Genomic DNA, 14,364 nt, shown 5'->3' with positions numbered 1-14,364 from the left:
TAAAATTTTAAAGTTTGATCTAATAAATTCGTCTTGTTAAACGGCTAGGAAAGCTTTTTATTGGAATTACTGGTGGCTTTTAAGTCATAAGTTGTCACCAGTGCTCCGAGCACGGTTTCCTTAGAGCGGGCGCTGTCGATGCGTCGCGTCGTAGCATGTGCCAGACATCCACACCAAAAATTTCGATCAATTTTATTCATTTTTATGGACAAATCACGCTTGGCCAAAAAATTGATTATGCTAAAATTGTTTTACCAAAAAAAGACTTAATGATTCCTAAGACAGTTTTCTCGTATCTTCCATGGTTTCGGATTCCCCCATACTGTCCCATTAAAAAAACAGTCTGTATAAGTGTACGGAGTCTCATGATCAAAACGTCAACCGTAACATAACAAAAAAAAATCGACAAACGTAATGGTTTTACATTAAACACAGCCGGGCACGCCGACGGCCCATCCCGATTTCGCTATTTATCCAAAATTGATCTCAGTAGCAAAGAACGTCAAGTGCTATCAGTGAGGAATTGGCCCCATCGCCTCAACGATGATTTATATGTAGTCTTTTCATTTCACTGACAGTAACATTATAGATTCTTAGCCTCTTTGGAACATAATAGAGATTTATAGCTATATCAATATTAATATATATTTCGCTTAATGGTTTTCTAGGCGGGCTTGGACCTGGGTGAGTTTCATTGATAAATAGTAGGCGATATATCGATTCTCCAAAAGCCCAGTACTTTTTCTTATCTTTTGTCACTACCACCTTTCATTTGTAGTCATAGTGCACAAAAACCTAAAATAAGATAAAAATAATTAACTTTTAAAAAAAAAAACATTTTTTAGGTACTACAATGGGACAGATTTTTGTTTCCATTTTTTTTGGAACAGTCTTAAGCTGTGCTATAAGCCATTTCAGTATGATACATTCATTACCGGACATTCTGTATATGCGTAGTATAACATATAGGTGGTTATAATTAGTCATGTACGTATATTTTTATGTGTTTAAATTATAAGTCATAATTGTTTTAACGTTGATCCTATGTGTTTTTTAACAAAGCTTGTCATGTAAATTATTCTGGACCTTGATTTCCGGTGAACTGGTACAGTAGCAGTAGAGCTTCTTGTGAAAGATTCGATTTGTGCCGACACGCAGTAATGTGAGCATTATGGCTTCCGGTTTTGAAGGGTAATTGAAATTACAGGCAGATGGGACTTGTCAAACTGCGCTTGCCACCGGACCCACGGCTTGTTCGTCCCGTCACTTGATAATAAACAAGCAAATAAATTTGGAAAAGAAGTCCTTAATTCATATTCTAGTGATAAAGTTGGAACAAATTCTGCGCGGCTTCTAGATTAATGGTTAGGGTCACGTCTAATCTCATCTAAGAATAGGTTGAGATAAATTAGGCTCATTACCAACGGTGAGTATAGCGAGACGTCCAATGAAATACATGATACTGGAACGTTCTTACACCGTAGTATTTTTTTATTGTTAAGTACAATTAGAATTGATTCGTTCGTCAACGCCATCTAGTTGCAAAGAGCCGAAATATATGCAATATTGATTTGAATTGTATCTAGTTTTTTAGATCAAATCCGACCAAGCACACCTTTAAATTATTAGTTAATAATGGTCGCTGATCCAGTTTCAAAGTCAAAACTCAAAATCTGCCAGAGCGCATGCTGGGATTTGAACTGTGTGTTTGAATTGTAGCGTGTGCTACAATGTTGTGTTCGATGAACTGAATTGCTGACGTGCGGAGCAAAACCGCCATGCTCAATCCGGGATGGCTACGTAAGCCGGGTGCAACCCAAGAAGTAAAAGAACGTCGTCATCCTTGGGTACCCGAGGATGCAAGGCGTAGGCGGGGCGGTCTTGATGGGTTTGAGCAAGAGTGTTGGGAAATCACCAAGGACAGGGAGCAGTGGCGGATATTGGGGAAAACCCTTATCCAGCGGTAGGACACAATAGGCTTTTTTGTGATACCAAGTAAAACAAACAAGTAGTGCACAGTTGCAGTGTCACTCAGAGCTTTGAATCGCAAAAATCTGAGGGGCACTACCACTGCGGTCGTCTCAATTTCAGACATAAGTTGCCAAGATTGTTGTAAGTTCACTAGCACCATTAGGTACCTTTCGATACCGGATCGTAGTAATGTGAGCATTACTACTACTTGGTGGCAGAAATAGGTAAGGTGGCAGTACTTGCCTGGACGAACTCGCTCAACTCTTGTGAACAAGGAGCTCTATTAAAAATTGCTCCCTGAATTAAAATTTCCTCATTCCAAGGACCCAGATCATAATCAAAATAGAAAAGTTATTTTCCCAAATTTGACCCGCCAACTCGTTTTCGAATTCGAGATTTTCGCATATAGTATCCCACTAACTGTAGAGCCACCGAGGCCGTCATTGTTTATTTACTAATTGCGTTAGCAACTTATTCTTTCGACAACAAACGCATGATAATTCAGTAACAATATATTTCATGTCCCAATTTATCGATGATCGATAGTCTACATTTTTCGGTTATCGATGTCACGATGATTTCCGCTACTTTACAACACTGTGTGTGTCGCTGACTGATGAAAAGTAAAGCAAATACCAATGGCTCTTATTACAATGGGATAAAGCCAACGGTATTCTATTTCTCGCATGAATGCAATGAAATTTGTTTCTTTCAGGAATGGCAAAGGTTTCTATTATTCTGAGATCTCTTATATCAATACACTCAATTGGACCGACCGCGTTTACATTATCTGGTTGAAAGGTTTTCAATTGGATATCTAGATACTTGAAGGACCTAAGTAGGTGTAAGGCGATGATGAAAGAAGTTTGAAATTATGGAGTATGTACGAGTACAGTATCCAATTTTATCCCATTAATTCGTATTTTAACTCATCATCATGATCGACCCATTTATTCGTCACACTGCTGGGCGCGGGTCTCCTCATAAGCGAGGTGTTATGTTACGACTACGTTGGCTCAATGCGGGCAAAGGAATTTCACACTTTTTAGAGGATTTTGAACCTTCTGCGATGTGCGGGTTACACACGATGTTTTCATTTACCGAAAAGCTCATAGTAAATTTCAAATGAAATTTCGCATGTAAATTTCGAAAAACTCAGAAGTGCGAACACGGATACGAAAGCACGGCCTCTGTTTGAGAAGTGGTAAGTTAAATCATTAGGCTACCACGCTATTTTAACTACCAACGTAAAAAAATCTTAGTTTTCTATGTTCAAACGAAAGTTCCTTCGCCTTCTAGGATGTTCCTTGATTCAGAACTGATAAATGTCTTCATATTAATTTTGTAAATAGATCGGAATTAAAAAATGTAAACCTAATAATTACTGGAATGGTTAATAAAACTAATAAATTTATAATTTTTTTAATTTATCGAATGGCACGATGTTTTGCTACCATGATATTCAATTCTTTTTTGTGAAATTAGAATAGAATAGAATAGACAGTTATTGCCTCCGTCAGAACTGCCTCCGTGGCCGAACGGTTACCATGCCGGACTGCCACGCAGAGGTCCCAGGTTCGATTCCCGGGCCGGGAGAAATAGTTGTATGGCCTACAATTATTTCTCTCGTGAGTTTGGGTGTAATTTGTGGTTGTCTATATGTGTGTCCATGGCACCCGCGACACAGGGTTTCCCTAGTGCGGGGCTATGTTGAGTGTGTGCGTTATTTATTAATGAATAATTTAATGAATTGCATAGCCACAACACGTAGATACAAAAAAAAAAAATATTGATACTACTTAGACAAGCAAAACAAAACAAAAAGACGTAATTAACAAAATTAAAATAAAATGAAATAAGACAATAACAAACAAAGAGCAAAACAGAAAAGTACTAAATATAACAACTACAAATGTTGTACTGTCATGTGTGCGGTTGTGGCGTACGCAAAAGGACTTCATTCAGCTTATGCCACAGCCGCAATTGACTGTGGCGCTGGTTTTCAATGAGCTGAGATGAGTGACGGACGTGTGTGTCGCAAAATAAAATAAACTAAAATAAACTGCTTAAATAATTGCGTATTTGTTCTTTGTACGTTGTGTTAATGCTGTGTGTTATATTATAGATCGCAAAAGTACTTAAATATAGCAAATATATATATAAATATGTATATATATATATATACCTGCTGTGTGCGTCTATAGTGTGATGACGTAATTACATAATAAATAAAATTATACAACTCGTTCGCTCCGAGTTGGGTTAGATGAAAGATGCGCGGACTGACGCACGGGAGGGGTGGGGACGCTATTTGACAACCGGCACATCGCCGATCACACGTTTGTATTGTTTAATGCAACTTACTCCGTTGCGTTGCAAACAAGTTTCGTCCTCCGTCGTCGTAGGTATTTACTACGCATAATAGCATGCAATCTCCTATACAATAACAGTAAATTACTCCAGTAGGTTGTTATAATTATGATAACAAAGATTGAAACATTAAGAAAAACTCATTCGATAATAAAGAATTTACACAATTTGTGTTAGTGAATAAACGTAATCCGATTATCACTTACCAGCATCAATAACGGCTTCATAAGCCTTCTCAAGCAGAATTCTGCACATAGGATCCATAGTATGGGCCTGTTTATAATGCACTCCGAAGAACGAAGCATCGAATTTGTTGACATTGTTGATCTTGCCTGTACGCTGCGGGATCTCGGGATGGGCTAGTTTCCATCTACGATCGTCCCCGGAAATAAGATCCACCTGGAAATATGGATATATTATGGATATATATCAAGTGTAAGCGTTTTTAAGGTATTTGTTTTCTTAAATTAATTAAACAAATAAGAACCATTTTAATTGGCTCCGGTGGCAGAAAAGCTTAAAGAGAACCGACCGATAGAGACAAAAGTTACTTAGTAAAGGGAGTATTAAACATCCCCACCAAACCCCGTGAAAGACGAAGATCAGCGCTTACATGGTGGACCAATGTTGAGAAAGACCTGAACGCCCTGAATATCTTACCAACGATAACGCAGGATAGAGCGTCCTGGCGCCAACGTGCAAGGAGGTCCAACTCCAAATAAAACGAGAAAAGGGAAGGGAGAAAAAAAGGAAAATAATTAAATAAATAAGAATAATTTGCAAGCGAAACACAAGGATTTACCTGGTGTCAAACTATGGAATTCCTTGTACAAGAGCAACAGAATTCACTCCGGGGCACTAAACAAAGCATCCAAACCAGAACCTGTTTAGAAAAGCTAAATTTCCAAATTGGTTGTACGTGGTATGAACTTTATTATCGAGCTCGAGAAATGGAACCTTATCATCCACCGCATATAAATCGTTGGGCTGATGTCATCAAAATTAACCACAGTGTCATCAAAATTGTGAACTTAGTTTTGGCCGTTGAATACAAAAAAATTTGGATGCATCTAGAGTTATTTTTCTAAATTGGCTCTGGTCTTATTTTGAGTAATACTTTGGCTTTAATAGCGTTGCTTTAGTACTTACAGTACATTCCTTAATTTGAGGCCAGTTATTTAGTGTGATTGCTTGGTACATTCAAACTCATTAAAATTCATTGTTGAAAACTGTACCTTACGTTATATATATTGTATTCAAATTAGAACGCTAATAAGTGACAGTATAGAGTACAACTTGTTGTGTGGCACAATTTTACTATAAATTAGTTGTATGAAGTCAATGTCGTCTGATACGCCTTGAACTATAGATGCTTAAAAGCATTGACTTACAATTATATGGACGTCGGGTCCGCGCTAAAAAGTGTCCGAAGTTATAGGGCGTTAAAATCGTATACAGAGCGTCATCTTCGTTTGTACTGACAGCGAAGCAAGCAAAATTAGACAGTACTGCGATGACATTACAATTTAAAATCAACGTTTTAGCTTTTTCATATTCCTTTACATGTCACTACGTTTAAATAGGTTGACTTGGGACATTTTTTCGTGGTTTTTGTATTAAACCCGTCGTCCATTCATTTGTAAGTCAATGCTTAAAAGTATAATAAATAAATATTAGACAACATCAAATACGTTGCTCTGATCCCAAAATAAGTAAATAAAGCGCTTGTGATATGGAAATTGGAAACAACGATGGTATCACACACACCCAGACCCAAGACAATATTTAAAAGTTAGTTTCTACATTGACCCGGCCGGGAATCGAACCCGAGATCTCAGCGATGGCGATACCATGAAAACCGGCGTGCAAGCCACTGGATCACGGAGGTTGTTAAAAGGAACTGTGATTGACATCGACTTAAGACATCTTTGGCTCATTACTGTGAGGAGCAGCATAAGACTCATCATCTACCAATCTAGCTAGCGTAGTCAATTTTAAAGGATATCATATCACGTGTTACACTATCTTTGAAAAGAAGAACAAGGCCGAATATCCTGAAGCCTGGAGAAAAATCGTAGTCGAGTTCTTGCTCACAATACATCTTCTTCTTCATAAAAACAAAGCAAATGAAATCGAAGCTTTGGTTTTGGTGTTCTTCTTATAGTATTGATGACATGCTTGCCATCGTGGTGAAAGAATTTGTCAATTCCCTCACAAAAACTTGCATGATCTTTAAACTCATAAATGCCCTCTCTGTCACCTAATCGCAATCATCCACATGGCGTTTCTTTTGCCATAAATGCGATCGTTGCTATCCTTCTCGTATAGGATTTTTTAGCCACGAACGAACGAGATATCTCTGTGTCGCTAATTCTAATCTACCTAATATTCTCAAAGTGGACATTGTCAAAGTCGCAAACTGTAGAATGATGAGACAAGAGTAAGATCGTGGTGGATGGCACAAACTGCGAGGGCTGTAATATTAAGTAGACGTCGCTTAAATTATCTGCAATAGATGTATATAAGGCTGGTGACTGACAACTACTAAAATTCGCGGAAAGAGTCGACTTTAAACTTTTAGCTGGATGAGATATCTCTATCCGGGTGACCCATTATTCATACATACCTTATTAAACAGGTTTTCTTTCAGATCGACGACGGAATCAGAGTCAGGGAAGTACCCGGAGACGCCGCTAATAAGGATCTCGTCTCCGGGTGGGGGATGCGATAGCCGGTGCCCTGACGTCAGCCTGTCCTCAGCCATTACTGGTGGTGCCATCTGCAATATTAAAAAAGACAGTTCATTCTTGTGCAATCCTGACGCGTGTACAATGTTTGAGATAACTTTGAGAAAGTATATTAAATTAACCCACATATGATCCGCAGATGGGCACGGCATCAATCTAGTTGCCATCACACACCCCGTTATGTTGACTATAGTAGTAAAGTCTGTAACAGTGGCTTAAGGATATCTTCCATATCAACTGATAACAGTTTCCATTGCTGGGTACAGGTGTCTGGAGTTTAAGCCATAGTCGGTAACGAATGCCTGTACGGATGGCGACTTCACACGTTGTTCAAAGGTTGTGAACCGTCTTCGACTTGCAGGCTACATTACGGTCTTTTCCCTCATTGTAAGCGATAGTGTACGCAAATTAGAACTTAAAGGTATATGTCAATACAGACATTCGCCACCGTTCTCCGGAACACTGATCTAATTTTAAATTTTTTTTTCAAGGCGAGAGTGAATTTATAAAGGTGTATATGTTCCATACTTCAATAGCTCAGAGCTCCATGTGAATGAGTTCTTCCAGGGAAGTACTGCCAGTTTACATATTTCTACCGCCCAGCAGTAATATCAGCATTACTTTGTTCCGGTGTTGAAGGGCAACGGTGGTAGTGAAATTACAGGCACATGGGACTTGTCAACGTATGTCTCAGGGTGACGGGCGTGGCACTGCAACTGTTATGGGTAGACGTGTAACTTACCATCAGGCGCACGACTTGTTCGTCCCGTCACTTGATACTATAAAAAATATATATATTTCTTTTTATGATACCATCTGACGGAATGAAATAAGCTGTGCGCCTGGTCTGTCCATAGCAGTTGCAGCACTACTCATATCTTTAAATCACAAAGATCTGAGGGGCACTGTCACCCTAAAACATAAGTTGATAAGTTTCATGTGCCGGTAGTTTCCCCAGCAACCTATTGAAGTGGAATTCCCTGCCTGCAGATTTGTTTCCAGAACGCTATAATTCGGGCCGTTTTCAAGCTGAGAATGCATAGGCATTGTATAGGTGTGCATGCTTCGCAATCGATCTTATTGTTACTTTTCATTATGGGATGAGGAGGTCAAATGCGCACTTATTTTGACATTGAAAAAGACCGTCGATATTATCATTATTATCAAATAAGTCAAAGGGATAATATTAATTGTTTCTTAAAGATTTAATTGAACTTATTTAAATAAAAAATATTTTTTTCATGTTTGATATAAATAACGACTCCGGAAAGCTATCTTGTCGCATCTCGAAAAATAGGCCTTTACACCAGTGCCGAAAAATTATTTCAAAAAATTATTTCCCTTTAATTTGAATCAGTAGAAAGTAAATTTTAAGGTATGATTATATACATCATACTTTAAAATTGACTTTCTACTAATTCAAATTAAAGAGAAATAATTTTTCGGAACTGGTGCAAAGGCCTATTTTTCGAGATACGACAAGATCGCTTTCCGGCGTCGATATTATCTGTTATATTAGTTGATCTACTGATAAATTATAAATTTATTGCGTTCAGGTCATTGACTTACAAATAAATGGACGACGGGTCTAATACAAAAACCACGAAAAAAATGTCCCAAGTCAACCTATTCGAAATTTAAATTGTAATGTCATCGCAGTATCGCGCTGTCAGTCGAACAAATGAAGACTAAAGCGGAGTTTGGCGCTCTGTATACGATTTTAGCGCCTTACAAGTGCGGACACTGTTTAGCGCGGACCCGACGTCCATATAATTGTAAGTCAATGGTTCAGGTCAATGCGGTCAAGGTAAAACTGTCATTATATTTAACGTCAAGAATAATATTTGATCCTGTTTTTCACATAGGTTAAATCTTGGTTGCGCCCTCCATTCAGTAGGTTAGGTTAGAATATGCAAAAGCTGAAGCGAATTTGCTTGCCATTCCGAATATGGTTTCAGGTTTTGAATGCTTAGTTGTTTTAGTTTTGAGGCTCAATATCAAAAGTTAGTTTATACAACTCAAACATTAGCACAGAACAAATTAAAATGTTTCAGAGAAAAAGTATAAATCATTGAATAAGATGGCCGTTTAGATTTTTTGCTTGCTGTTTTTGCAAATTTACAATTATCATTTAAATATATGGTTATTCAAAATAAGAGCGCAGTGGATCTTCGAATACGAATCAACAATGTTTTAATGAATAAATTTGTGATTTTCTGTGTCAATACCTCCAATGACGTTAGTAGTTGGAATATTTTAATGAAAATGTTCCATGTAATTTCCACTACCACAGAAATCTAAACAAGTGCCTATTTTATGTGGTAATTAGTAATTACAAATTCATTATTTTTTTTACCGAATTCATCAATTAAAATAATTTGTTACATTGTAGCTTCATTTAAAAACCTAATAAGGCAAGACGGCAAAACTAAAATTACCATAAGAGCAAGTCGTTAACTTGCTGTAATAAAATAGGTATATTTGCACACCGGTTTTCATGGTGTCACCATCTCCGAGGTTCCGGGTTCGTACAAGTAAAATACAAATACTAGGAAAATACAAACAAAAGGTTCTGCTTATTTCTAACAAAAATTTCTGCCTGCAGACCTGAATACAGGACACGATAACTAAAAGAACGGGCTTCGTGCACAATATTAAAAAAAAGTAATACAAAAACAAAATATAATATAAATATAATAATATTAAAATAAATACTTAATATAATATATTATAATACTTAATATAATACCTAAGATATGGATGAAATAGTAGATAAATAATGTTCTTTAACTCTCACTTTAAAAATAGCTAACGATTTACTTTCGTGAACAGAAATAGGAAGTCCATTCCAAAGCCTAACGGCATGAACAGTGATATATTTACAAATTGTGTGGCAAAAAGAGAGATGCCAGCGCCCATCTATTATTTAACGACGTCCATCTTCTTGAACATACAAAGCAAAATGTACGAAGTGGTCAGAATACCATCTCTATCAATCGCTTGGTTATATGGGAATGACATTATAAACCTGTGCAAGTAAGCCCGTACATGGACTTTACAAGTTCAGGTCTTAACCGCTAAAACGTCGAACAAATCTAAACTCTCGAATATATATACATAAAAATATATTGAGATTTTTACTGCGTGATTTACTATTTCATATAGGTAAATAAATACATCAGTGGCCGAACGGTTACCATACTCGACTGTCACGCATGCGTCCCGAATACGAATTATTTGTATAGCCTACATTTATTTTTCTCGCGAGTTTAAGTGTAATTTGTGGTTGTCTAGGTGTTCGTCCATGGCACCTGCGATACAGGGGTTTCCCTAATGCGAGGCTTTAAAAAAATAAACAAAACGCTAGTCTGTACTCGTAAATAATGTTATAACGACTTATTTATAAATCAAGGGCTCATTTTCATTTTAAGTGTTGGTACACACTGCGAGTGTTAGCAGCGATGCAAACACGCTTTCATGAAACGCGCGATTTCATCGCTACACTTGCGATGTATACTCATCGATGCAATCGCGCGTTTGTATCGATGTAGTCGCGCATTTGCATCGGTGCAATCGCCTATAAATGCCAAGTGTTGCGATGCAATCGCGCGTTTGTATCGATGCAGTCGCGCGTGTGCATCGATGCTTAAAAACGCGCGCGTGTGTAAATGTAGACGATCAGCGATTGCATCGGTACTGCATTGCTCTAAGTGTTTTAAACACCTCGTGAGATTGCATACGTAGACACAAATGCATGCGTAGACGGTGTGTTATAATTACATTTCTTTTTGGCATTATAGTCTGGTTGAAGAAATGTTTTATTTGTAACACTCTCCGGTATTCCGTCATGTTAAATTGTTTAAAGCTACTTATGCACTACACGACATTTGACCTGAACCTTTTCATTGTTCGGGGACAGGAAACTTTGTATTCTGTTATAATCTACATAAAATACGGTCCCTTGTTTCCATTATTATAAGTATCGCATTTTTAAGTACTTTCAGTTTCATATTCACTGTAACGAGTTTTATATCACGTATCTTACCCATCGTTATACCAAAAAATAAAATGTCTTAAATCAAAACGGAAAATATGCGAGGAACTGAAAGAATAATAAAAAAAAATGGCGAAATAAAACTACTAATATATCGTTTTTCATACATACCTACTAGAATTTTGTCATGTTTAGTTATATACAAAATGGCATTTTATATACTTTTGTTTTCCAAAAACAACTTTGAGTAACGACAATCAGTATTATAGTTCTGTACACAAAACTATGAGTTTCAAAAAAAGAACGTCGTATTTTTGCTAATTAAAATATGAAATATAATCAGTACAGAGTACTAACAAAACCGACCTCAAAAGTGCGTGGAATTACATATAATTACCCAGTTTTATTGAAATCGGTTACCGGAAAGAGCGCAAACCCGGATTCATCCCCTAGTGCGCCACTATACGGGACTTGACACAGGAGATAATAAAAATCGGTTCTCACTACTCAAAGTGTAATGAGAGAAAAACGCCTTGAATTAAAGAATAGCAAAATCAACCATTAAAATAATTGCTCATTATACTAAAATTTAGGCGCTATTTACAAAAATGAATCTTCACTTACATAAACAGCCACACTAAGAGGTGGATGATTTTCTTCAAAATTAAATGGGACCACTATGGAGGTACCCTCTTTCCGACTAAAAAAGAATCATGAAAATCGGTTCACAAATACCGGAGTTATCGCGTAACATACATACAAAAAAAAACAGTCGAATTGAGAACCTCCTTCTTTTTTTAAAGTCGGTTAATAACGCTACTCAAAGGCTCTACTGCGTCCTGGTTAGTTAAATTGGCCTAAAGATCTTTCAACTGGGCTATAAACCTTCATAAAAAAGATTGGTTAAAATATAAGCGATATTTCGCCACTTCTATTGTATCTGTGGTTTTTTGTTTTGCAGCGTTTCTTCGTAGAGTTTCTTCGCCTAGGTACTCTAATAAATGGGTGAAAATTTATTTAAAAAAAATGTTTGTTACAATGAATAATGTTAACAAAATATATATTCAATATTAGTTGTGTTTACTTATTTTATTTACTTGTAAAACATTATACAATTAGGTGTTAAAATCTCGTAAGAACCGTCATTAGGCAACGATTACATTAAGTACTATTTTAAAAGTTTAAGCCAAAATCATAGCAGCGTGTGGTTTAAAGATATCCCATTCCGTTCATACAGTATTTATATGGTCTGTGATTCATAAATTTTGAAATTTATGAAATTTTTTACTTTACGAAAATTCGTATCATTTGTAAAATGAATCAGTTATTTGACATTCAACATTGTTTACATTACAATATACTGACGTGATCTGTGACTGATTAAATAATGTCCACCAGATCTTTGTGTTAATAATTATTACAAACTCGTGGAGTAATTTCACAAAAATAATTGAATATCATGGTGGTCAAGCATTTTTTCTTATTTATTTCATTATAAGATAACCTTTACGAGCTAACTACATATTATTATTTATCTACTTATCATACATACGTCTGTTTAAAGTTAAAACCACATATGTGACATTTTCCACAAAAGTCTTTAATTTACATAGCTACGGTAAGTTTCTGCACGTGAAACTCAATAATACAAAAAGCAATAAACTTATTAAGAGTTTTATCTGCAGAAAGATGAATTTCTTACATTTGGTACAATAATTTGGAGATTTTTTGCGGAAAATGTCACTTATATGGTTTTGCCTTTAAGCGAACGATTATACATGTAAGTTCTAATTAAGAAAAAATCACAACTACAGTGGATTCTTTTTGGTCAATTTCATTTTCGAATTGAAATTACAAAACTGAACTAAAAAATCCAACGGTATTAAAAAAAATAATAAAAATACCTTATTTTCAGTAATTGGCAAAACCGTGTTTGAATCCTAGACACTTGTTATGTGTGTATTTATTTCTATTTCACTCACCTTTGACTAAATGGTAAAAGTTCACTGATGTCAATAAACTTTTTTTGGTATAAAAACTTAATGAATCCGGAATTAGAAATCGGGGCGTTGGGACACCGGCGGCTCTCCTGTACGTCTAAGAACCGCACCGACCAACTGTGGTATATAAAACGGACAATTAAAAAATATTTACATACAGGGTGTATTTATTTGAAAGCGATTCTTATATCGCAATGTTAATACAATAGTGTATTAACTCAAAAATTGTATTTTATAAGAATCGATGAAAAACGAACTGGTCAGTTCCCGTGAAAGAAAATTAAATTTTATAAATAGGTTAAAATTTACTACAAACATCTAAACTTGTAAAATATACTTAAAAATAAAAGTGGTAACAAACCTACTTTATGTAATAGACAGCTTTAAGCCAGATTGTTCACTTTTAGTTCTCTAAGAATCCGCTAGATGGCATTGACCCATTTGGCGTTATTTCTGAATTGCGGTGTTAACATTTTCCCTCGAATGGTGACTACTCGAACACAAGTTTGTTAATGGGAAGAGAAATCTGAGAATTCAGAGAGCTCAATAAGGCAACCAGGAGTTGAGTCCCTTCTTGGAAACTGCTACCCGGATCTCCTGATATTTCGTACGCTCATATAGGGTGAAGAACCTCATCTCGCGGAACGGTTTCCAGGAGTCGAGTCCCTTCTGGGAACAACTGCCCGGACCTTCCGCATATAGAGTGGAATTGTATTAGCGAGATACAAGGTGAAAATAAAAATCTTCTGAACCATTTGGAGTTTCACTTGGCTTGTTCTGGTAAGGAACCTCATCCAACGGACGAAAGAACCTCCCTCCTTTACATAGTGAAAAAATAATTTCATATATTTAAGTAAGGACTGTTTTGGCTAGAACTAGCTCGCATAAAGTTTGCCTCATTTTGAGCTAACTTGATATTTTTTACTTTTTCCCAAAATATTCTAACGACAGTTTTATTCAAGCGTGGATCATCCAATTTTACGTTCAGCAATGGTAAAATCTTGAATTTCACATATTTTGAATTACAACACTATTGTAATAGCAGTGCGATATAATATTGAGGACATGCGTCAGATGGGGAGAGAGGGTCTAATAAAATTACTCTGGACGTTAAGTCGCAATACATACGCCTTGGTCTTCCCTCACTGAAGGGATTAAACCGTCAGTTAAAGTTAAACTTATCAGATATTGGTCAAACATTGAGTTTAAGGCTATGTACATTGCCGCGGAACTGAATTTTTGTTACCATAGCCTATAGTCTGTTTTTCTTAAGATGGAGTAA

At 36.4% G+C, this 14,364-nt stretch overlaps 1 protein-coding gene across 1 annotated transcript in view; it reads right to left on the bottom strand.

Moving 5' to 3' along the window:
- Window positions 1-13,170, bottom strand: part of LOC113225437 (fatty acid synthase-like) — a 79,026-nt gene extending 65,856 nt beyond the window's left edge. The window contains exons 1-3 of the mRNA XM_026457748.1: window positions 13,065-13,170; window positions 6,968-7,120; window positions 4,548-4,740 (exon numbers count right to left, since the gene is read on the bottom strand). Of these exons, the coding sequence (XP_026313533.1) occupies window positions 4,548-4,740; window positions 6,968-7,120 (346 nt within the window). The 5' untranslated portion in view covers window positions 13,065-13,170. The remainder of the gene's footprint in view (window positions 1-4,547; window positions 4,741-6,967; window positions 7,121-13,064) is intronic.
- Between the last annotated feature and the right edge of the window lie 1,194 nt (window positions 13,171-14,364).

Source organism: Hyposmocoma kahamanoa, unplaced genomic scaffold, assembly GCF_003589595.1.
Source record: "Hyposmocoma kahamanoa isolate Upper Pololo Valley unplaced genomic scaffold, ASM358959v1 160, whole genome shotgun sequence".
Classification (NCBI taxonomy): Eukaryota; Metazoa; Arthropoda; class Insecta; order Lepidoptera; family Cosmopterigidae; genus Hyposmocoma; species Hyposmocoma kahamanoa.
The sequence above is the reverse complement of the archived record's forward strand: the minus strand, read 5'-3'. Positions and strand labels throughout refer to the sequence as shown.